Source organism: Meleagris gallopavo, chromosome 2, assembly GCF_905368555.1.
Source record: "Meleagris gallopavo chromosome 2, MGAL_WU_HG_1.1, whole genome shotgun sequence".
Lineage (NCBI taxonomy): Eukaryota > Metazoa > Chordata > Aves > Galliformes > Phasianidae > Meleagris > Meleagris gallopavo.
Window position 1 is genome coordinate 26500048 of NC_139405.1, and position 26106 is coordinate 26526153.

The 26106-nt window shown below is 44.6% G+C and overlaps 1 protein-coding gene across 1 annotated transcript; it reads right to left on the bottom strand.

The window, feature by feature from the left end:
• Positions 1-10968: 10968 nt before the first annotated feature.
• CALM2 (calmodulin 2) lies at positions 10969-23678 on the bottom strand (the record flags this gene model as incomplete). The annotated part of the gene is made up of 6 exons (XM_085217767.1): positions 10969-11856; positions 13080-13215; positions 14084-14190; positions 14267-14410; positions 18705-18735; positions 23307-23678. Coding segments are annotated over 6 exons (819 nt in total), but the record flags the coding sequence as incomplete, so codon positions are not given.
• Positions 23679-26106: the final 2428 nt, after the last annotated feature.

Consider the following 26106-nt stretch of genomic DNA (forward strand, 5'->3'; position numbering starts at 1 on the left):
TGAACACCATTCTCCATAGCTGCTGACTGAAATGGATTTGTCCCAAACAAGCAGAAAGTCTTGCCGTGTCTCCTAACTGCTTGCTGGAGATATTGCTATAGACATCTGGCAGATCTGAGTGTCCTGGGAAGAGGACGAGAGGAATCCTTTTGGCTGGAGGTCACTGTGCCACATGGGACTGGTTCTGTCAAAGAAAAGACCGATTGGATAAACGCCGCAGGGAGGAAATTAATTCTGCTTCTAGAAATGAGGAAGAGTAAAAACATTGTCCAGCACTGATAACAGAACCCTTGGGGAAGTTTCAAGATGCCTGTAAACATGAGCTGGGGAGTGCAAGCAGATGAGCTAGCAGGGGAAGGCCACCATGGATGCCATCCAAAACGAGTCAGCGTGTCACTGAAGTGGTAAAACCAATACTGCTGTGTCCAAGTACTGCAAGATAAAACAACCATCAAAGCTTCACAGAAAGAGACAAGCGTGCTCAAGGCAGAAGCTTTATTAGAATGACAGACATAACTGTACTACAGAAAATTGAAGGGATGCTAAATGCCAGGGATAGAGCCTGCAGCCCGCTGCAGCGGTAGAGATGTGCATTTCTGGGATTGTATTGGTTCTGACTCCCTGACTCAGATGCCACATTAGGCTAGTGATTAGTAGGGGGAAGGGAAAAGCTTCAGCAAACTGTTGGAAGCCTGTGGCCTTTCTCACTGAGCTAAAACAAAAAGTGTTGCAAATTCCTTGAGTAACTGCCACTACCAGGTTGGTTACTTCACATGTAAGCGTGGCAAATCTGTCCTGGGGATGAATGGCAAAGCAAAGGTGATTAATAGGAAAGGCATTTCCCAGCGTGTCCAGGAGGTCCAAGAACCCCAAAAGAAACAGGAGCCGTTAATCTTGACAGTCGCAAACCATTGGGATTATGAATATTGAAAGACTTTCCTGTTTTAAAATGGAATTTATATTGGCAATGTAAAATATGACAAAGTATTCTTGTACATCGAGAAGCTGACATTCAGCAATAGATGTGAAATTGTTCGTAGCACAGAGCTTTCTCATGACTATACCAACTGGGAAGTAAGACTTGTGTATATTATGATGTTTATATTCAGAATTAATATAGAACGCAGAGCCCTTGCTTCTTGAAAATCCTTTTCCTGACTAGAAGTGTATTTTAAGCCATTCACAGGATGTTGCAGTGCATTTATGAAATTGAAAAGTGAGTCCCTGCAGACAGCAGCACTGCGCCGAGGCCTCACTTTGTGTCGTCATTGTTATGATGAGATTTAGAAGTGGAGCAGTTGCTTATGAGATTACGGGGGGTTCACAACCAAAACCCTCCATATGGATGCTGTTTATAACTAGTTGCTAGCTTGAGGTCAGCTGAGAAGGCACGGAACAATTATGCAGCAAAATAAATAGAAAGTGTGAGGCTGTTCTACAAAACAGCAGCCAAACAGATCCCATCTGACACTATAACATACCAGATTCAGACTGAAATTCCAAGGCTGGAAGTACAATTTTTAAAGGGTGCTACACATAACTTGTTGCAAATTACTGTGAAACAGATGCACCTGTAACTCATTTAAGTTGTTTATTCAGAATGGCTCTCCTACAGCAACAGGCAGCCTGGCATAGAGCTCTTAATGAGATCCTAAAGGATTTTCAAATGAAAGTTTAGCATCTGTATATCACAGGGCAGAGTGTCTCAGTTAATTTGTATCAATACACTCCTTCGCTATTCTTTCAAGTAAACATTGCAGAACTGTGCTAATGCTTATTTTATTTCTTACCAAAACCTTTCTGGAGTGTGTCTCCTTTGAGTAAAGGCTGAGGTAGTTGGGCTTGTTCAGTAGGGAGATGAGGAAGTTCCAGAGAGCCCATTGTGGCCTTCCAGTAACTAAAAGGAGCTTACAAACAGGAGGGAAGATGACTTTTTACACAAGCAGATAGTGGTAGGACAAGGGGAATGGCTTTAAACTTTGGCTTTAAAGAGAGAAATGGCTTTAAAGAGAAAATTTTAGGTCATGTGTTAGGAGAAAATTTTTTACCCAGAGGATGATGACACAGTGGCATGGGTTGCCCAGAGAAGCAGTGGGCGCCCCATTGCTGGAAGTGTTAAGGCCAGGTTGGATAGGGCTGTAGGGAGCAGCCCTGCCCATGGCAGGAGGTTGGAGCTGGGTGGGCTTTGAGGTCCCTCCAGCCCAAACCATTCCTTCTAGAACTCTAGATGTGACAGATACAGCATTGGTAACTTGCTTTGCAAGATTTCATTTCCTCTTTTCATTTCCATCCTAGTATCTAGGAGTGAACAGTACTGTGAAATTCTTGGCTAGCAAATAGATCCAGCCCCAAAAGGGGAAAGGGTCTTTCTACTGTGAGACATACTGCCAAGACCATGGCTGAGTTATGCATGAATTCCTGACAGGCAAAGGACTAAGTGTATACAAGCATTAACTTTGCTGATACTGGTTTACAGCAAACAGCGTATCAGCAGCTGCAATACATTGCCTGTTCCAGTAGGAGCTTCTATGCTTACATTCGTGCATATATTTTCCCAGAGTCATGAGTAAGTGTATCTCAAAGGCTCTTGGGAGGCTTGTGTTAATCTGTTTATAATTTTTATATATAAAAATATAAATTTATAATTTATCAACATTAGCTGAAGTTCCCACCCTACTTCTGTCCACTGCAAACCTCTCTTAGCCAGCACTTCCATGCCTTTGGAGTTCATAGAAGTCCTTGCAAGCGGTATGTTATCCTTGAAGTGTGCCTGGCTATGCCAAGCATGAGAGGGTCCCAAGAACACGCTCAGGGAAGCAACACCCACATTTTCATATTTTAGATGACATCCAGCTGAGTGCTCTCAGCAGCATTGTTTTCATTTTTCAGTTGTGGTGGGGGAAGAACAATCTGCCAGAGCTCAGCCTACTCACAGCCTTCTCTCTGCCAAGCGTGTTCCATGGGGAATATGTGGGCAGCAGCCCCTGAGCTCCACAGAGCTGCTGTTCAGGCATCCCTTATGTGCCCTGGATTTGACAAGGGGCTGTATGCAGGACAGCATTGCCACAGTCAACCTGGTAGAGAATAGCAGTGCTCGGTCCTATTTGGAGCATATCTTTTTTTCAAGCACAGCATGCGTTTTCTGTTCAAAGCAAAGCCTTGCACCAAGGGTTGCCTGGTAATGAAGGTAGCCTTGAGTGGATGTCCAGCAAGCTTTGACGTGTTACCTCTCTTTGAATTATCACCTTCCTTGAGTTCAAGCAGCCTGCTGGCATCACTGGCTGTTAGACCAATGGTTTTCCTTTTATGGTTTAGAGCTTTTTCTAGCTAATTATGAAGAAGGCCATTTTTAGAATGCCTGGTACATGCATGCATCACAGCAGCGAGCCCTTGCCTCTGTCTCCTCATCTGTTTGCTTCCATCCTTTTTGTAGTACAGTACGTTCTATGTTGTGAATCATTTTCAAGCAAAAATAGAAAACACCGATGCTTCTGTGTTCATTTCATAACAGAATCAAGAGCTGGCACCCTGTAATTAAGGCGCCAGGTTTAGTGGCATTGTAAGAAATGGCTGCACAGACAGGCTTGAGTGGCAGCTGCAGAGAGATTAAGAGACCCCTGAACAAATGTTTCCTAAAAAAAAAATAATTCAATCCTGGTCCTTAGGGAAGATTCCAAATAACACAGCTATGTAGTTCAAAAAAAGGGTTCAGATATTGTAATAATAACACCGTATCTAAAGGTAAAATGAAATGCTCTTGTGTGCAGTGCTAAGTTGATTATCATCCCTGTGATGTGAATGGGGGAATTAAGAACCCCAGAATCAGTTCACACTGATTCAACCTGCTGGAGGTGGGAAGGCAGATGCTGGGACCTGGCAGCATTGTGGCCATCTTGCTGCTCTTGCAGACTGGTTCTGCTGAGCTGTTCCTCCTGGACATAAGCCACTCCAGGCCAGGAGCAGAGTGCCAAGTCTGACCCAGTAATCCTGCTGGGTTACTCGGGCTTGCTGCTACTCTAATATGGCTGCTCAACTTCTTCCCCAGCTCACAGCTTGGCACCTGCTTTGGAAGTGGACGGAGAAGTTCCAAGCCTCATACAGAAGAACATGAAGGCATCCCCTTAGGTGCCTGACTTGGGTCAGGACAAATCTTCATTTTGTGATTGGAGACTTTACTGCTTTCCAGCTGCTCAGCATGGCTGTTGTTTAGTCCTGCTGGAAGAAGAGGCTGTGTCAACACTTCTGTTTTAGCAAGTTCAGTCAGGTAAACTTAGCAGCTGTTTCACCTAAAGTAATACTCCAGTAGTAGAATAACTTACTTAAGCATTCTTGAGTGACAATACTTCTTTTTTTCCCTTTTTTTTTTCCTCCAAACTGAAAGTTCTATGACTAGAGAGTCATTCAATGAGGTACAGAATGCACAGAGGTGAACCACAGCTATCTCATTGCTTGGCATGGCCTTTGTGTAGCTGGCAATTGAATAAATGACATAGATGACATTCTGAAGGAAGAATTAAAATGGAGCTGCTGTGGCCTTGATTTTTCATCTCTCACAGTAAATCAGGAACTGTATTACAGAAGCCAGAGGAGTCATGTGATAGAGTGCTGCTACCAAAGTGATTAGGATCAGCCTTGGTATGGCAAGAGCTTGAAGGCGTATCAAATTTTATACAATTGTAATTTAAGCAAGAATGGAATTTTATACATTATGCCTGTGCCACACTGATAGAGTATGCAGTCAATTCACCTGCTACTGCTTTAAAGTGAATACACGGTCACAGCTCAGCTTGGAGCTGAATTCATCCCAGCCGTACCTCCTCTGAACTTGGCAGATGCTCTCAGTCCTTTTAAACCCATGGAAGGTAAGAAAGCCGTATTCTTTATCTTGTCTATTTTTATGGGATGTTTAACAGCAGCAACAAAATGGATTGCTTTTCAGTATGCACACCATTAATTGTCTTTAGGATTGAAAAGTCACAGGAGGAGAATGCTGAGGGCTTTAATAGCTTTCCTCATGCACCTTGGCCAAAATCATGTAAACAGGAGCCCATGTGTGACCTCCCTTTCAGCAGGGCCCTCGAGGCCATTACAAAGACACTTCATGCAGTACAGCTGAGCTTAGAAGATTGATGCCCTCGTGTACTACTAAGGCCACAGGCATGGGGATAAACGGTCATGAGTGTAACAGGATATCACACACCAGCTGAGATGAAGTTACTGTTGATTGTTAGGGTGTTAATAGCTGAGCTTATTACGCCTTTCTGCAGTCATCTGAAGAGTCACTATCCCATATTTGTGGTTACCACACTGAAGTTGAAAGAGGAGAACGGAATCAGTGCCTTTACAGCTTCAGTGTGAAGCGCACTGGTTCTGCCTACATTTAGGGGCAGAGGTGCAGGCACACATTCTGCTCAGCCGGTTTTGCTGTGGACAGGGCAGTGACCAAGGCAGGACTAGCATCAACACCTGAGCTGCTGATCCAGAGAGCACAGCTGATTTGAATTGAAGACATGTGCTAGACATACACAGGACTCCTATGCCACAGCTGGCGTAAGGCAGTTTATGTATGTTTTGCATCTCAGCTATCCATGTGTGCTTTAGGAGTGAAAAATCTTCATTTGCATAGTGCTCACTGGAATGAAGGAAATGCTTGAAACCCTTGAGACAACAGAATGAAATAGATTGTGCTCAAGGAGGCAAGGTTTAGATTGGATGTCAGGGAAATTCTTCACACAGAGAGTGGTGAGGTGCTGGAACAGGCTGCCCTGAGAGACTGTGGAGATGTTGAAGACTGGGTTGGATGGAGCCCCAGGCAACTTGTTCTTGTACCAGATCTGGAGGTGGGTGGCCACCAGGATGGAACTTGATGATCCTTGGGGTGCTTTCCAACCCAAGCCATTCTCTGATTTTTAAGAAAGAATAATGGTCAGTTCAGGTACTACGTTGACTGTTCCTGATTTTGCAATGGTTTCTATTAGTTTTTACTACATAACTGTTTATAATTATGAATACCAACAGGCAGTACAAAAGAACTTAGAATAAAATGAAGCACTTCAGTGCTTGAATGGGTATTGGGCTTTTTTTTTTTTTTTTGGCCTTCAAAATAGCTGGATTTTAAACAGTTCTGGGCTGAAAATGCTCTAACTGCCACAATACCTACCAAGGCTACATGCCAGCAGGAGCCCTATTTTTCAGGATGCAGAGTGGAGATGGTATCTAATGATATTTACTATTTCATTCCCCATCTGATAAATTGTGTGCTGAAATTTCAGCACAAGTTACTTCTTATTCAAGTTCAGCATACGCTTAATCAAATGGGGATGAACCTGAACATATCCTTAAAAATTACTATACCCAGACCTACCCCATAAATGGTCAAGACACTGAGGGCTGAGACCACTGAAATCCACTTGAGACTGCAGTGCACTTTGGTTGCAGTGTATAAAAGAGAGTGACAGGTGTACTCCAGTGCTGAAATACATACATCAGTTTTTCTAGCATGTGACTTTCATGTGATTGATTTACTTACTCGCAAACCTGGGAGCTAGAGAACTGAAAATACTTTCTGATGTAAAGTTAATAACCTGGAAGGAAAGGAAGGAAGGTGACAGGACCTCCATGTTACTGGTTCTTCCCAGGTTTCCCTACACTGGATGCAAATGATACAGTGGTAAAATCCAACTCACAAATACAGGAGGGTTGTACTAGATGACCTCCAGAGGTCCCTTGCACCCTGTAATTCTGTGGAAAAAAAAAAAAAAAAACAAACTCATAACCTTAGAATAAGAACTTAATCCTTAAGTGTTGAGGCATGAATGCAAGAAACCCAGATTTGAGCTGGCTGTTTTCTGCCTTGTGACAGGTTTATGTAGTCACTGTACATGCCCTGAGCAGCCTTCTAACCATCACCCCAAAGCAAACAAACGTGTTCTTGCAAGGTCAGAAGCTTTGTTACTGAGTACTGTGTCAGGCATTGTTTCCAGATCCCCATGGTATCTTGAGTACAGAGATTCAGGACAGAAGTACTGCCCAGTCCAATACAGAGAAGACAACTTTAGAGCAGAATTGAGATCAAGTGAAGAGAGTCCGATGCTTCAGCTTCAATTTGCCAGCAAATAGAGCAATCCACAGAAATGACCATGGATCAGAGCATTTCAGAATTGCTGGAGTTCAGCAAAGAACTAAACCCACCTGCTCCATACTTTGAACAGAAAAATAAGAACAAGGCTCAGAGGCAGCAGCAGCAGCAGTTTGGCCTTTCACCAAGGGAAGCTCAGAAATTCAACATACACTCACTTCTGTCTTGTGATCGCTTGCATTCACTGGGGCAGCAGGGCAAATAGGCAATGAAAACCTTTTACTAAACCACTCAGAGCACTCTTCTGGGGAATTGAAAGCTCATATATATGAAAAGTGTCAAAAAGAAACGATGTTACTTGGAATACTATGCTTTTAAAGCTCAGGTGAAATAGACAATTCAGGTCACATGGATCCAGAGATCTCCAGAGCCCTTCCCTACTTAGGCTCTGAAAGTGAGCTATGACTCCCATTGCTCTCTCATTTTTACCTACATACCTGGAAGTGCTTACCTAGTCTTTAAAACACAGGGTATCAGGGTTTCTTCTTAGTGCATTTTCAGTACAGTTGTTATTTTCCCTGTGAAATCTACTGAAGTAGGAAAAATTCTAAGCAGAAAAACTTAGCAGTGAAATACTAGCTTTGGGTTTCTAAATGGACACTCTCCTGCCTCCTCCTTTAGAATTGCATGTGGCCTTCACAGGATTGAGCTGGGCTGCTTGAAGAAAAACGCATGCCATGTGAACTGATGGACTATGTGAGCTGAGTTTGTGTAGTTTATCCCATAGCCATTACTGAAAATGTGAACAATCATTTCAGTCTCTCTTTATGTTCATTAAGCGTTCCTCAAACGCTGATGAAAATGCAAACTGACTTAAGATCCCAATTGTTCTATCAGTGAAACCTTTAAAAAGGGAGGAGAGTAGCTTCTTAGAAAAATTATTGAAATAGCCGATCCTAAGTAGCACTACAGTGTGACACCATTATAAACTAACAAGAGTCTGCTCTGGAAGGACTCCAGGCTCCTCCCCAGAAGCCGGTCAGGTCAGCAGTAAAGCTTTGCCTTACAGCACAATTGGCAAAGCAGTGTACCTCCGCCCACAGAGGAAACAAGGTGCAGCTTTTTATGACTCCTCATCCTACAGTACTAACAGTGAACAAGTAACTATTGGCATTTGCAGTGAAAACATCCTTTTAGTAGGTACAGAAGAGAAGGCTGCATTAGAGCTAAAAGTAGAAATCAATCTGAACACTAGATGCATTTTCCCCATGCTTCTGGTATTAGAAATACGACTGCATCAGGTGTTCTCTGACTACTCCATGTTTGCTTAAGACTGTTACTCAGCAAATTACTGCAGCAGCTGCTTGCCTACACTTCCAAAGATGCAAAGTAAGGTCTCTGAATTGATGCAGAGGTTACTAATTTACTTCACTGAGCAATGACTTTTTCCCCTGAGGTATTAACATGGCAGACAGACTTATCAAACAGGCAGCAAAGAAATTAAGGACCTTAAAACAAAGCCCATACAATTTCTGCCCATTTCATTGTTTTTGTAATTCAAGGATTACAGCAAAGTCATTTGATACTTTCTTCCATAGCCAAACAGAATTGATCAGAACCTTGAAAATAAAAGACATCATCTTAAATACCTACTTCTCTCACTTGGTAAAGAATGAAGATTCACTGTGCAGAAGTTCTCAGCTAATTTGATTATTTAATCCCAAATATATATCTTCCTTATCCATTAGCTGCCCTCAATTTACTGGCTGTATCTTAACAGACTGCAAGCTCACTAGCTCCTACTACTCATCCAGTTACGCATTCCCCCACAAAAAACCCACAACTCAAGCTGACCAGGGAAGTGTTTTCAGAACTCACAGCCTTCTCGGTCTTAAAAAACAAGGCATCTTCTTGCTTCCACCACCTTCTTTGCTAACTGTAGGCCTGCTTGATGTCTTCTGCAATTACTAAGAGAAGTTAGAGACACTACCATTTATCAGGCTACAGCAGCAGTTACCCATCTTCCTTTTGATAACTAGCAAATTCTCCCAGCAAAGGCAGCGCACCACAGCAGTCCTCCTACAAAGCTAGAAGGCAGCACTGTGACTCCAGAGCCATTTAGATTGCGATGGACATGGAAGTCACCTCACCCAAAACCCTGTTCTAAGAAGGTCAGGAATCACTAGCCCAGAAGTTTCAGTTAAATTTTGAACATGCAGAAACTCTGTACAACATATGGAAGTGTTCTCCTGCTCAGATAATTTATACTAATTGCCATTAGTTTTCTTACTTACCATCTTTACTTCCAAAGACATGCTCCTCCCATTCTGCGGAAAGGACCAGAAAGATCTACAACTTCCATTTTAAAAACAAGACTTTGGTATTTGACTTAGAAACTTCTTTTATGTATCAGTAACATGAACATTTACATTAGAATCAAGCCTGCTCTTTCATTACTTACAGAATGCTGAATAGTGAGCAGCTGAGACAGTGTTCAAGCCATCTTCTCAACCCACTCATTCATAGCCTTCACCCATTCATTGTATGAATGGCAACCATGTTGGCTAAGGCAGTCTCTCAGAAAAGTGAGGCCCCTTCTCTCTCTTTACTCCAAGTTAGACACATTCAAACGCATGCTGAGATGTAATAGAAGACTGTGGCTTAAGACAACTTCCAGGCTGCTGAAAGACACTGGATTGGCAAACAGGGCTTCCAGTCAGACCCTTGCTTACATTCCTTACCTTAGAAGTGACACTTCTAGTAGTTCTACAATTCAGAATCTCAAATAATCATTCCATACCAGTTAGAAACCAACATCTTATATCCAGATGCTAAGCCACAGGATGAATGCTGGGTAAATGGCCTTTCCAATTCCTCATATTCGGCCTCCATGAACTTTGTGAATCCAATTGTCGAGGCACAAACAACTTAAGGCACTCTGATGGATGCAATTTAAACACTTTTGATAAGCCCCCAAAATGGAGGTACATGTAGTCCTTTGGAAGTTGTGCTTTTGGAGATTAGTGGCCATGAATATTTATCAATTATTTGTGCAATTAGGTATACCAGCTGTCTTAATTCTGCAAGAATCATTTTATTTGAGGTCTTTAAAAACGTGAGGTAACTGCTCTGCTGGAACGAATGGGGGTAATCGGGTGCCAGAATCCCCAACTGAGACAACCCCACAGCATATATGAAAGTCAGCCAATATTCATCTAGGGTACAGAGGCAAAGCAACACAAGTAGCCTCTGCCATGCCTCTGAGGTCTTGGATTTGCCCTTGGTCAAAAAGAGGTTTGTTTTCCGTGTTAGAACATTTTAATTGTCAACAAAAAAGGGGTACAAGCACAATCATGCTTACTAGCAGATCAGTAAGAGAAGGTTTTCCTTACGTACTTTGAGTTGACCACATCCTGAAAAGCAACAGACTCAGACATGACAGTTTCAGAAAAGCCCAGGTGTGAGACTATGTTACCCCAAAGTAGCAGCTGATAGGGAATAAACTCCAAAAAATAATTAAAAGAAAGCAAACAGGTTTAGTTGTCTGAACAAGGAATTTTAATTTTAGGTCAACTATTGAACTAGGTCAACATCCAGTTCACAATGTCTACAGATAGTGGGCATAGCCAGTCACTATGGTAAGTATATTGAAGCACCAAGCTCCACACAAGACTGTAAAATACATTTTAAACTACTAGTAAGAAAGCTTCTTCAAGTCAACAATACTAATAAAGGGCCAGAGTTTACGGTCTAAGATTTCACCTTCCAAGCTCTTAAGACAGCCAATCCATCGCATAAGCAAATCAAACTGCTACATACTGAAACACAGAGCAGCAACTGTATTGAACAAATCCTGTAAATAATTCAAGGATACATTGAAACAGTATGGGTAAATTGTAATTTTTTATTGGAAAACAAATATACAACTTGGAATGGATTTGAGGCAAATCGTGCCATAAGCAGATTTTTTTTTTTTTTTGAAAATAAGTGGCTAAACAAAGTTTAAAAAGCATAGTAACAAGAGGAGAAAATGTTTTCTGGTACAGGACCAGCAGTACAAAAAAAATTGTGTACGAGTACCTGGATAATACACCCGTTTTGCATTAGTGCAACTTTTAAGATTCATATTGTTGACTGTCAATCGTCCACAATGTTAAGACTCCACATTTCAACAACATGTTACAGGTATGGCCACAAACAAGTTACTATGAAGTAAGTCAGAATACTCCCTACAGTGCATTAGCCACATATGCTATTCACATGGTTTTATCCTGCAGTCAACTGTAGGAATCTTTAATCTCAATTAGCAGAAGCAGAATAAACTCTTATGCACTGGAAAACTAGAGTCAGCATCTTGCTTTAAATAAGGAACTGCTAATGCATGGTAAAACCTAACTTACTTTATGTAACTTGTTACACTAGTCATACCTAAGTCTTCTAGAGAAAGCTATTTTTAAACAACCCAGATGTTCCCTCATTTAACCAACTCCATCTAACATTAGATGTGCAGAAGGGCTTAAATATCCAGAGTAAGCCACATGCAACATTTGTTACTTAGATCAATTTTCCAAAAATCAGAACAATGACAGTAAGATAAAGGAGAAAAACATGGAGGAATGGCCTTCTAATTACTATACATGCATATTCTTTTGACAGTAAGGGAAAAACCTTTTACAGATAAGTTACAAACAGAGAAAAGGCAAATAAACAATTTTGTACAAGAAATTTAACACATTCTGTACAACGTCTTCACTTCGCTGTCATCATTTGTACAAACTCTGCAAAAGGAAAGAGGTCAGAAGTTATTTAGAGAAGAACATGAGTTGCAACATCTGGCAAGTGACTTGCCTCACTAGTGGCCAATTACATTTCAAAATGTCATTTCCAGTAACATTAAATAAAGACATTTCCCTTTTCTACCAGTCATGCCTAGGAACCTCCTTCAAAAAAAAAAAAGAAATTAACAGCTAATGGCCTCTACTTTCGTCAAAACTGTCAGTCTACCACTAAACAGGTGACCAGACTTCCAAGTAAGGCTGTTCAGAGTCATCTCCTGTCAATCTACAGTCACCCTTTACATGCTAAGAGAGGAGCCAATTCTGCTGAAGTTACAGTCAGCTACGTACACAAAACAGGTACTAAAACACTGGCTTGGACTTCACAGCAGAATAGCTTACATCCTACTACTTTGCCTGACCAGCTTAAAGCAACCAAACCACTGCTTACTCACAGCATAAAGGAAATTAGTTACCACAAAGTATGCTGTTTGCTTACCTTACTGAACCCACAGACTGTTTAGTGTCAGGCACAATAATAAAGTTTTAAGGAGAAGGCACACCTATACCTTGGGAACAGTACCCTGGATGAGAAAAACTGGAAATACCCTAGCTTGTACTTCTAATATGCTTTGAAAGCTAGAATGAAAGCAAGCTTAGACAGCTTGCGTGCTCCTCAGAAGAGAAAAAAAGAACTCCTTTTGCTTGCATGAGTTTATTTAAGTTTCAATATCACAAAAGAGAAGTAGAAAGTTAACACTGCAGCTGATTTGCCTTAAAGTTTATTTTAAAGGTTTTCTAAAGATTGTAAAATTCATGGGTATTTTACAGGCTTTTCCTCTTAATTTTTGAAATATTAAGGAAAGTGACCTGCCGGAGGTCAAAACATTCACTTTCCTGATGTGGTTTCAGATCAACACTTGTTAATAAACAGAACAGTATGTGAATAGCTTGACTAGCTTTCTTATACTAATGGCTATTAGCATTAGATAGTTGTGTGGGTTTTTTTTTTTTATACACTGCATAGTTCACAGCTGCCTTAGGAACAAAATAGCAGTAACCCACTTGAACCCATGTATGTACTAGAAAGATGTTAGCTTGAAGAGACATTGAAACTGCTGAGGACCTCCCTTGTGAGTGCTGTCCTATTTAAATTCTGCCGTTACCAGCAACTGGAAAGTGCACCTGCATGGAAAGTACATCACAATCTGTTAACAGCTCCTTACCTTCATAGTTTACTTGACCATCACCATCAATGTCTGCTTCCCTAATCATTTCATCAACTTCTTCATCTGTTAGCTTTTCCCCAAGATTTGTCATCACATGACGAAGTTCTGCAGCACTAATGTAACCGTTACCATCCTGGGAGAGGAAAAAAAGACACGTTTATTCCAGTTTCCCTAAGGCCTAGCAACTCAGAGATAAGATTCTTAAGATCAGCATTGAAAGTTAACACAGTTTTAACCACTAACATTTGCATGAGGCCATAAAGAGCCACATGAATATCTTATGTACTGCCTGGGATCTCAGAGGGTAGGTGGAGGTAGGTGTGATCCTTAAGGTCTCTTCCAGTCCAAGCCACTCTATAATTCTGTGAGTGCACGGTCTTAAAGAGGTCTTTCAGAAAGAGCTTAACCAACACAGCCTACTGTACTGTCCTGAGGCATTACCATCACTGATGGTGATAAAACCTCAATCATGGGCCATTTGGGTCAGTTGTCTATTTCTCAGCAGTTTCTCACATTCCCACTTTGTGACAATCCAACATAAAACCACAAGGCCTCCACAGGCCACTTTTACATATCCCACATCCCAGCTAGGATGGAATATCAAAATACTAGTGCATATGGATTCAAGGCTGCTTTTTTCTTTCCCGCTTTGCACAATACTTGTGTTTTCTGATTAAAATTACGTTTCATTTAAGAAGCTGATTAACAGTAGATAGCAACTTAAAGTGGAAGATTCAAAATATATTTATTTAATTTCCCTGCCAGCCAACAAGTACTTAGGTAACACAGCAGGCAAAACAATACAGCAGATCATTACTGTCACCCACAGTGACTCATCTGGCTTTCAGGTACAGTGCCATAGTGTAACTCAACTTCAGCACAACTAATTAACCTCTGAGTTCTAGATGGTAGGACTGCAAGTGCCCTAGTTTGCTAAGGAATCTTATCAGAAGTCTGAGCTCTTGCAGCAGAAGGATTTGTTGAGGCAAACATCTCAGTACCTTGTCAAACACACGGAACGCTTCTCTAATTTCTTCTTCGCTATCTGTATCTTTCATTTTTCTTGCCATCATTGTCAGAAACTCTGGGAAGTCAATTGTGCCATTGCCTGCAAGATAATCACTCTGTTAGAAAAACTGTTTCTCAATACTTTAGTAAACAGTTACTTGTTATTAAGATCTTACCATCAGCATCTACTTCATTGATCATATCCTGTAATTCTGCTTCTGTGGGGTTCTGACCAAGTGATCTCATCACAGTCCCCAACTCCTTCGTAGTTATAGTACCATCACCATCCTTGTCAAATAGTGAAAAAGCTTCTTTGAATTCTGTACAACAACAAAAAGGAGTTAGTACTTCCAGTTTTCCAAGAGAGCTTTATTTAACCATTTCAGAACTACTGCTTTTTTTTGGAGCGAATTATTAAACTTGACTTCATATTCTTTAAGGTTGAGTGTAGAGCTCAGCCTGCTGGAATTGTAACATCAGAGCTGATGTCCTGATGCTGATGTTCCTACCAGACTAATCAGCACATTTTGGCTTGAAGGAAATGGAAGGTCATCCATTTCAGAACCAGTTGGATGTTTGCTACAAATCACCTTGAAGAATCCCTGATACAGAGCTATTCCTTTTAGCTACCAATTAGAATAACACATCCTTGGCAAGAATTATTTCTCTTATGAAAAAGTAGTGGGAATTACATTAAGAAAAAGCTTGAAGGTAGTACTCAAAATGCAAATGCTATAGCTTAATAGCACTTCTATTACTAATAAGAGATCATTCAATGGGCAGGGTATAATTAAGACTCAATGTAGAAAGCTTCACTGCAACTCACTTCTGCTGGACACACAACTCTGAACAACTACTTGAAGCCACAGTCCAGCACCATGGTTCCCACATTTGGCCATACCTTGCTAAGAAGGAACCCCACTGTAGTACTGCAGCTTTTCAGTCTATGACTATTCACAGCAGCTTGTTCAAGGGGAAAGGTCACTGCAGTCACACCAATTTCTGCAAAGTTGCTTGGAAAACTGCTTCAGCCCTACTATATCCTGAAACAGCCCTCTTAAGAACTAGTTAAAAGCAGCTGCAAGACTGGCTGTTTTTCAGTGCTACCTCTCAGGCCCCTACAATAGCTGTACTGTCGCCAGCAATATTAATACAAGCATAACATGCTTAATTGTCTAGTCCAAAAATGGAGTTGGTTTTAATCCATGCCATCTGTTTGTCTTCAGCTACAGACCTTAAACTATTTCACTGGACTGCAGCCGTTCACAGAAAAATTACAGTTAAGCACGAAAAACTGATTTATTCCCTGATGCCATTCAGATCCTTTTGCAGCACTCAAGGCCACTCAAGATCATGCCTTTGGGGAACAAGTTAGCTAAAGAGCATTAAAGAAATACTTCCACGAGTTACAATTCCTCTCCCTCCCCCCCTCCAACATTTCCAAGTAACCTCCTTTCCAGATAGCAGACTTCCCAGATCTGAATTAATCAAGGACAGCATAAAGCCTTCACCCATTTCTTACTCTGAAACGCCAGGTATGAGGTACAAACTGGCAAGTGTTGGAAATGAAACTAAAAAATGCTTTTTGTAGTTCATGGATGCAGCTCTCATACCAAAACCACAGCCAAGTTCCATTCAAAAAATAAAAAAAGCAACTCTTCCACATCTTCAGCTCCAAAAGCCAGCTCTTGCTGTTCAGCACACAAGATTTAGAGCAAGGCTACCACAGGAGCAGATGGAACAGTTCTCTCCGCACTGTGATTGTAAAAATATGAGCTTAGAAGCCTACCCAAACAAGAAGCTACAACCTGTACCTACAATAACTTGCAAGCAGTCTTCAGGGCTAGGTTCCAGATGCTTAGAGACAAATGAGTTTGCTAGGATCAGATTCTACATGAAGGAAGAAAGGGCTTTTTGGTCAAGCCCAGCAGCAATGACCATAGGCTGCCATCATTCAAGAACATCAAGACAGTCTCCAACAAGCATCAGGTACTGAAGTGTTGCTCAAAACCGCCAGCTGTTAGCCACAGCCATAGACAAAGTCAGAACAGACTGCCACTGTAATCCAACACAAAGCAGACTACACAGCACTGCAGCAATTCTTGCAAGTCCAAATACTTGCTTTCTACAAGTCAGTAGTATATCCTGAGTACTTGAGATAACTAGAAGACAACTTCATCTTTTTCTTTTTTATTCAGAGACACTGTAGGCTGAAGTTATAACCACCATTCTGCTCAGCCTCAGCATAACATCACCTTCCTTCAGTTAATTGCTACTGTCACTTTTGAACAGTTTAGACAGCTATTTCCAAACTTTCACAGGTGAATGGGAATTGTTCTATGACCCACCAAAAGTTTGTATTTCAACTATGAAATGAATTTTAAATAGCCACTGTGGTCAGATCCCCAGAACACTACAGCACACTAAGAACAAAGCACAGCAAAACACCATACATAGGCCTACTTGTTCTGAGAGTCTATTTAGAGACCTCTGAGGTCTGGTGAAGGAAGTTCCGCTCAATACACCGGTTGCCTTGGGACAAGAAGTATCTTTAAGTTTTCTTAGCCATCCACATCAAAGAGTTCTGGCCTATTTACCTTGCTTAACGCAATGCTTAACCAAAAGGAAATCCATCTGGCCTGGCAAATTCAGTTCTGAACAAAGCTACAGCCACTGTTCACGTTCTGTACATCCCCAACTCATGAAGTCATGTCATTCATACAACAAATAGGCCCAACAGGTTTTTCGCCTCAGCTCGTAACAAAAAAACTCCAGCCTTACATCAAGGCAGGAATTTCCAGCGTTTTCACAGAGCAGAAAGAATATATGCAATCTTTAATTGCACTCTGGCGAAAAACTGTATTTCAGAAAGTCTTTTTAAATCTATGAGAACTGCATGTTACTACTTAAAAATTCTACTCAACAAAGGGAAGGCTGTCTCTACCTTTACTACTGTTTCCTTAAGCTCATATTCAAATCCAAAGCTAAATAACTTCCCAAACTGAAATGCATTAGTGAGGGTTCAAGACTATCACATAATAGCAACCCTTCTCAATCACTTGAACTGTACCTTTAACAGGTTCCACATGCAAAGCACTGACCTTCATAGCAAGGCTAAGCAGGACACACTGTTCCTGAACATTCAAGCTAGGTGCTTTATAGACGAGCAGTAGCTTTGTTTTTGCAGAGGGCAATGGCTTTACTTGTAGACATTTACTTCATGAAATACCACAGCTGAACTCAAAGTGACAGGCCATTATTCTTCCCATGCAGATGAAAACTCTATTCTAGCATGACACACTTATTAATACCCACTTTTGGCTCCAGGAACTACTACACTATCATCACTAATCCTGAGGTAGTGTTAAGAATAAGCTTCCTGTTTATACTCCATAATCAGCCAGATCAACTAATAAAGCTTCAACAGTTAAGAACTGAAACAATGAGCCATTATCAAAGCAGCAGCAGCAACAATTGATAAAGCCTGCTCCCAAACCCCTTTAAGATACGAGGCAACTCAAAGAAGTATGTAGCTGAACTAGATCTGACGTGTGCTTACAAGACAGCACCATGACAACACATAAATAGACTAAGAGCTTTCCACAAAACCATAATAGTCTCTTATGAGTTAGAGGAAGCTTCTCAAGTCTAAAAGCCACCAGAATATTCTTACTCTTAAAATTTAGCAGCCAAAGTAAAAACAAGCTACCTCACTTCTGTTTAATAGTGCCTTCAAGAACCACACCACAGCTAAATACCAAAGCCTCTCAGAGGTTGAATGCCTGAGTTGGTACCACGCTTCATCAGCTGAATCCAAACATACCCTAACATCATTTCATCTGACAGCGAGGCACGCAGACATCCCAGTATTACAGCTACACACTTGTTAGAACAGAAAACCCAAATTGGAAAGCACCTGCAGCAAGGCTGAGTTCTGCATTACCAATGCATCGATATGACTTCAGGTTACAGTTACTTAAGCTGAAATCAATCTTCAGAAAGCAGTGACAGATGCTAGTTTGTGCAGGGTGCACAAGAATGAGACCAGTCTCAGGGGGCCAGTACTAACACTTGGGAGTTATATCTCTGCTTAAGCATTTCAGAGCATGTACCAGACCTTCAGAACAGTCCAAGTACATAATGCAGTTCCAAATATGGAAGATCAACAGTTATCGTGAAAGCAGTCTGCTACTATCTGAACTGCTAGTCTGAAACACCTTCACTGACAACAGGAGACTACCAAGTAAATTAGTTTTGCCTTCTGCTAGCAGAAGGCTTCAGATTCCAAGTCTTTACCACAGACTTCCCCCCCGTCCTCCCCCACAACCCACACACACTTGTTTGCACTTAAATAATCTTCACAACTTCAATAAATAGTTCCAGTGCCTACAGAACTATTTACAACTGTTTTAGCAGACAAAGCTTCAAATTCATCTTATTCGTTGGTGTTTTACAGAATATAAGCCTTTAAGGTTTAGGCAATAAGTAACAGCATCCACCAGTATCTCCTCAGTATTTAAGAAAGCTCGGTAACTTGCATAACATGGACTGTCACTGGATTAAGAGATGTGCCAGGTCAAGTAGGAGTATCAGCACAGCATATGGAAACCTCACCTGCAATCTGCTCTTCTGTCAGTTGATCAGCCTGCAACAGAAGAGAACATCATTACAGTTGCTGAAAAATTTCAATGCAAAAATACATATCTGTAGTAGCCTTTGAGTCAGATAACTTCTCAGATTTGCCTTCATCATTTGGAAATAATTCCAACTAACGCAGCTCAGAAGTCATCAAGATAGCCTGCTAAGAACTGGCAGATTGTCATTTCCTGACCCCGTAAATATCTGATACACCAAGAATGGATTTCCATGCACAATTACCCAAGCTTCACTAGGAAACCCAAGGCCTGCAGGTCCCCCCAGATCAGTTGAAGGGGCTCGTTAACACACCAGGCTATCAGTGCTTCCACTAGACACTTTATATCTTGCAACAGTATCTCACTACATCCCAAATTTAAGGTAGGTTCTTGTCTCTTCTCAGAAGTAATTATAATCCTGTAACTAGAAAAAAATATGTTCTTCTCTAGAATTAAGTACACCCTCCACTAACAGAACCTCAGGTCCAAGGCAAGATAACAAAAGAGTCCACATAATTAGTACTAACAGCTTCTACCCAATCAGGTAGTTTCCATGTACTCGCATTTTAGTTGCCTAGACTTCTTTCAAACTTATTTACAGACAGCAGTAACGCAAGGCAGCTTACAGAATCACCAGGCAAAGGCCCAGAACTACAAAGGCTTACAGGTTTGGCATCAGTAGTTAGGTAAGCACCACTTCATACATTCTGTTATCTGGGACCAGTTTAAGACCAATTGGATTTGACAATAAAAAAAAACCCTTACAGTCTTCAAGGACAAACCCAACTAAGCTTCGCTCTTGATAGAATACAAAGGTGCTTAATAACAGCAGAAATGTCTTTCCTAGATTTCCCAGTCAGCTGGTTCTTCAAACAAGTTCACAACAGCTCCATTAGAGTGACATTAACAAGGCAATCCATTTCATCAAGGAATCTCTTTTGAGCTCCTTACCTCATAAAACACTTAATAGCCAAGACTTCAAAATACCAAGACACCTCACGGCATCACTTCAACACTATTTCAGTTCATTCCCACTGTGATCGTTTCATCAACAACCTTTCTACGATCTCTGCAATATTAATAGCATTGTATTCAATTGTGTCTGCCTACAAAGGTTGCCCAACACATTAGCATTCTGCTAGTGTAGTACTGAGATAGTTACTTATCACTTGCCCATTTTTGCTAATTTTGATGTACATTACATCTCCACGACTGGACTGAGCTCATACTAACAGCTAAACCGCTTATAAGAAATATGTGCACGGGAATAGCCCAAAATAAAATAGCCCAAGATGAGGGCAACGATAAGCTGTTTCCCATACAGCCTCTGACTCATCTACTCCAGAAATCAAGATCACAACCACAAGCAATTTCTAAAAGATCAGGTGAGGAGCATTCGTAGCTATACCCTCTACTTGCTCCCATTTCAGCAGCTGTAGGCAGTATTTCTTTAATGAGCTTCTCAAAAGTGGTATCAAGACAAGTGAGGAAGTCATCAATTCCACATCAGGCTTTGAGAAAATGTAAGCACCCTGCTGGACACTTAACAGATGCCTAACAGATTTCTGCTCAGCAGGAGCATACCATTAACACAGACACCTACCTCTGTATAGTATTTACATTTTTATCACTCAAGTGAAGAGAGTTATGTGCTACATTTCTACACGATATTTTTAACCCCAGAAAGCTGTACATCAAATGTAAGTAGCAAGAACCTACTTTATTTAGGTCGGTACTTCGGAGTTACCAAGTTGAGTCACCTACTGTTTTATATAAACCGTTTTATGTAAAGACATGACATTAAGCAGTGTTTAAGCTGCTAAGTGTTCCTGAACTCTTGCAGAGACTTAGAACTTCCTATAGCCAGTAGCCATGAATTTAGATGAGCTCTGTCACTACCTTCAATAGGCATGGCCTTTGTGAAGAGCACGGTGCTTACTAGAAGCCATAGGTACAGGGCAGCTGAAAGATAAGCGAGGAGGTGGGGCAGGGCTGAACAAACACCATCTGCACTCCGCAGTGCCGGGCACTGCAGGGAGCACTGCGCAACAGCAGCCAGAGGCGGAGCCAGCAGGGCAGCCACCCACTGGGCAGCATGGAGGCAGCAGCGGCCCTCAGCCCCAACCCCAGACCCCTGCTCCGAGGTACAGGCCGCTGCATTTCTGATGGAGGGCCTTTGGGGCTTTCGTGCCAAACTGCAGATAGGTACTCCCACATCACATCAGTGGCCAGTATGTGCACCTTCAGTAACACAACCTGACTCCAATAACAGTCACATTATGACCACCTAGTGCTCCTCACTTTAGCTCAACATGTTTCTTACTTAGAGCCAACATCCATCTGAAAGCCTCCTCTGCAAAGGCTGGAAAGCCTTTGCAGCTTGGGTACTATCTTCTCTCATCTACACTGCAGCATTTTTACTGCAGTACCTCCCCTCCCCCATTATGTCAGGGGCCTGACAACGTATCCAAGCTGCCTAGAGAAGAGGGAGCTGCAATATGCAGCAAACGCAGCCTCTGGAGGTAGTGTTTCATTACAGCCAGGGCTGCTATGCAGCAACCCTCCTAAATATCCCTCAACAGATCCACGTCTCACTAACACTGCCTGACACGGAGCTAGAGGCAAATCACAGAAGAGATAAGGCAGCTCCCTTCAAAACCTGGCAGTCTGCTATAACCTCACACGTGCCAGAGCAGAACAAACAGCTCTGTTCTGCCACAATTAACTGAAGTACGACAATCGCAAGCACACACGGGCTAAAGTGACACCTGCAGCAGGTCGGCTTACACCGGGCACAAAGTGCTTTACTTCCCCCAACAAATGCAGCACTGGCCCGAGAGCCCTGAGGCTCAGCCCGCAGGGGCTGCCAAGAGCCATGACCGCGCCTCCTGGACACACCCATTTCCACACACACAGCCCTCACTGGAAGATACTCCATTTTTGGTTCTGTACCGATGGCCACGGCCAGCCAGCCTGGAATTACTGCTCTTTACAGACAGCCTGCCGATTATGCTCACAATTAAAGGAAAGGCACAAAAACCGAGCTTCAGTTCATTTAACTTCTTTAATTAAAGCGGCTGAAAAAAGCTTTAAGTGCCCATCTTTCGTGTTACACAGCAGCAGTCCATAGCGGTGGCAATGAATGAAAGCAGTCAATCCCATCGCACTGCACCTTCTCTTAGTGCACAGGTCGCTCTGAGCAGCCATCGATGGTGGCTTTGCGACACAATTATTTTCTGTATGTTTCAGCATCTGCTCGTTTTAATACAATAACCGAACCCGTCTCCTTCACGATTCTCCAATCCCAATCTGTTTTAACTCAGCAGAATCGATTAGAATCCTAAGCAAACGCACCGCTAAAAAAAAAAACTACACTGCGCTTGACCAAGACAACGCAGTACCGTCCACCGCAATGACCAAAACGGGAAACCAGAACCGCTCACCAAAAAAACAAACAAACAAAAAAACCAGCTCACACAGAACAGCAGCGGGGCGGTACCGCGGCCTCGGCCCCACCGCGGGGCCGGCGGGAAGGAGCGAGCAAGCCAGCCGCTCCCCGCCGCGCTGCCGGTGCTGCCCAGGGGCTGCGGGCTGCGCAGCGCGCCGTGCCAGGCGCAGCGCCCTCCAGCCAACCGCACTCCTCCGGCCGCGCTTCGCAGGGGCAGGAAGCGAGAGGCTGAGCGGCGCGGGTGCCGCCGTGGCAAGATCCCCCCCCCACCCCGCCGCTCCCGCGCTTTCCTCCCCGAAAGAACCGTTATCCGCCGCCCCCTCTTCCCCCCCCCCACCCGACATGGCGCCCGAGCTCAGGGCAGTTTGAATTTTGAATCCGCACCAACGCCCCAGGGCGGGAAAGGGACCCGAGCGGGACTCGCCCGACGCCACTTCCTCCTACGCGCGGGTCGCCTCCGAGCGGGACCCTCCGCCTCTGCCCGCCCGCCCGCCCGCCCCGCCACGCTCTGCCCGCAGCCAGCGACACCCTCACCTTACCTCACCCCACCCCGCCGCTCGCACGGCGCCTCGCCCCGCAGCCCCCCATCTCCCTCCCTCACCCCGCAGGCGCCCCCGTCACCCGGCCCTCCGCCCGCACGGCCCCGGCGCGACCCCGCGGACTCACCATGGTGTCTCGTCCCGGCTGCGGGGTGCGGTGGGAGCTAACGGCTGCACGGGGCGCACCAGCGACCTGCCCGCTCGACGGCTCGCCTCACACTGAGCCCTGCCCGGCCGCCAGCCGTGCCTCATAAACCGCCTCACAGCCCGCGCGGATCGCTCCGCGCCGCTCCCTCCCCCCACCCCTGTCCCTGTCAGGGAACGGCGCTGCGAAACGAGTCCCGGCTCCCCGCGCTCTGCCCGCCGGGCCCTCCCGCGCCCCCGCCTCGTCCCGTTTCTGCCCCCAGACCCCCAGGACGCGGCGCTGGGAGGCGGAGGAAGAAGCGAGGAGGGTCGGACGCTCGCCGAACGCCGGCGGTGGGCGCCGGAGAGGCGGCCCGCGGGACTATTTGTCCGAGCGGAGGAGGATTCTAGAAAAAAACGCCTCGCCGTAGCAGGGACAGCGAGAGGAGAGCGGCGATTGGTGGATTCGTACCTGCAATGCGTCACTGGGACATGCACAGTCTGGGCTGGACGCGGCCCCCTCCCCCCGCCCGCCCGCAGTGCGCGAGGCCTGGCCCGGTGCGGCGGGGACGGCCCTAGGCCGGGCTGCGCTGCCGCCTGCTCCGCCGCCTGCTCTACCGCGGCCCGGCCCGGCCCAGCACCGCACGGCTCTGCGGCAGGGCGTGCCGGGTAACGCTGCGGCGGGCGGCCGGACCGGGCCGCGGGCCCATCGGAGGCGGCTGCCGCTGGCGGCGGTGCTGGGCGTCACGGTTCCCCGAGGGCTGCAGGGCGGCCGCTCGAGCTGACACCCCGCCGACACGCATTGGGTGAAGGCGGCCGGGTTGTCCACCTTACAGATGCGTTTTCATACGGCTGTGATAGCGTAAGGCGACAGATAGCTTCTGATTTTGCAGTATGAGCAAGGCTGCCCAGTGTCTGAGAATCACAGCTTCAGGGCCGGGAACATGCTGTGAAACCTGGAGCCCGAGTGTGGGTGTTCTGACCCAAGTTAGAAAACAGATCTTCCTTCACCATTCAATAAAAGTGGTCTGCTTCCATCCTGCATCTGTTGCAAAGATGGTTGGGTTGGCGCTGGCACAGCGCTCACCAACAAGCCTATCTACCCATCACCGTCCCACACGGGACAGCGGCTCCGCTCAGTGCAGGGAAGGATGCCTCACCCAGCCCTGCTCTCGCAGCCCCTCTGGCTCAGGGCAGTGGGAACGTGGTGGGTGTTGTGGGCCCTCAGCAAAAGCTCTGAGTTCTTCTCTCCAATCCTTAACAGAAATTCCTTGGCTTGCTCTCCTCATGGAGCTGGTGCCTGCTGAATTTGGGACTGAAGGGGAACATCAGCACAAGGCCTTGTTCCCAAGAGTGCACAGACCTTCTATGAGCTCAGGGCCTCTCGCCTTCCGCTCCCTGCCTGCATTGTTACTGAGAACACAAAAAACATGATATAAATTCAGCTTCCAGCCTTGAAACCCAAAGTTGTGCTACATTAGCTTTTTAGGTCTCTTTTCAACCTAATGCATTCATCATCCAAAAATCAAGCACACTGAAACTGCTGTCCTTTCAAACCCTGGCAACGTTGTAAAAATGTGTTACATACTTTTAGATGAAGAAAAGTTTCCAGAGAAAGCATTGAGCGTCACAACCACTGCCACGTGCGCTTCCCCACACCTCTGCGGTGCGGAGCAGTGAGCCCTCACCTGCTCCATGCGGATGAGCGAGGAGCAATGCAGCACTTCTTCCCACGTCACTCTGGTACACCACCTAGGAGTGACATGGCCTCTGTGGAGATCCTAGGAAGGCAGTAGCCCCGTCTGCACGGTGCCGTGCCATGCAGATTGAGCCCTGTGCTGGCACGTGGCTTTGACATCGTGGCACTGGAGCCACAGCGATGCTCGTGTGCTCCACATGAGCCACCTGACGGCCCTTTACACGGTGATATACACAGCATCTCAGTGAGACAAGACGTCACACACTGCCCTCACAGGCGGGTTACACCTCTAGTTCAAAGAACCACCTGAAATGAGGTGTATGGACATTTCCATGCATTGGCCTCAGGGGCTTGCCCAGAGGGCCGTGGCAGTGCTGTCTGAGGCACCGCGTCCTGCCCCTGTCCTACTCCTGGCATCTGCTGCTGGCCTCTTGGGAGCACTGAGGCTATGGGAAACACAGGGCCCAGGGCTTAAGCAAAATGTAGGCTCTGTAATTACAGCCTGAGGGTCTGCGGTGCAGTCGGGACTTGAACACAAGTCCCTTGGAACCCAGCCACTGTAGCGTTTTTTTTCTGTATGTGTCCTTTTAAACTACTGGGTATCTGTACTGTATTAAATTATTCATACCATTCAGTTTCCTTTAAAGGCTGAGGAAGTCATGAAGATAATCCTCTTTCTGCCGTATGTTTCCCGTGCCCTCTGGTTCTCTCCTCTATTCCTCTCCCCTTTCCATGTTCTCCTGTGTCTCCTGCTTTCCATCTGCATTTCCCTCAGCAGCACCCATTTCCTGTGGGTTTCATCACCACCCCCACCTCGACTCCATCTGTTGCAGAGATCAGCAGTGAAGTTAACTCGTGATTACACTCGCAGGGAATCTCGCCAACAGATAGTGTGGCATTGCCGGGTATTAAAGTGAACACCGCGATGCCAGGAGGGGCACAGAGGAGAGATCACTCCTTTCCCATGCAGCCACCGCAGACAGGTGAAGCTGCAGCTTCCCATCTCCTGGAGCAGGTGCCTTTGCTCGCAGCCAAGCTGCTGAGAGCTGCTATGCAGCAGCCGGGCTGGCAGCCCGTGGGTCCGTGCTGTGGGAGGCTGGCAATGCAGCAGTGGGCTGGGTGCTGACGGAGCAGCCCCGGGAGCTGCCTGTCATTGCCCTGTCACAACAGCCTGGTGACTGGGACTTGTTAATGTGATAGTTTCTCTTCCTGGTATGTAATTTAGTAGATTTGTCAATGTTTGTGTGCTTTGGGTTGTGGGTTTTTTTGTTGTCGTCGTTTCTTTTTTTTCATGTAGAAATATAGCCTTATGTAAGCCTGGTTCCAGGACTGGAGCAACAAATTTGGAAAGCAGTTTGAGGTAGGAGGTTAGGTGAGCTGCATATGCCAGCAATGCACATAGCTACTTTATGTGGTATATTTAATATTGTGTAAATTTGATTTATTCCCTAGTTCTAACACTGCTTTAATGGACTGTGGGTTGATGTATACAGAGCACTGTGCAGTGGTATAAAATGCCAGGCCTGTCTCCTCAAGTTTTGCTATGTCATTTCTATGTAGATCATACTAATAA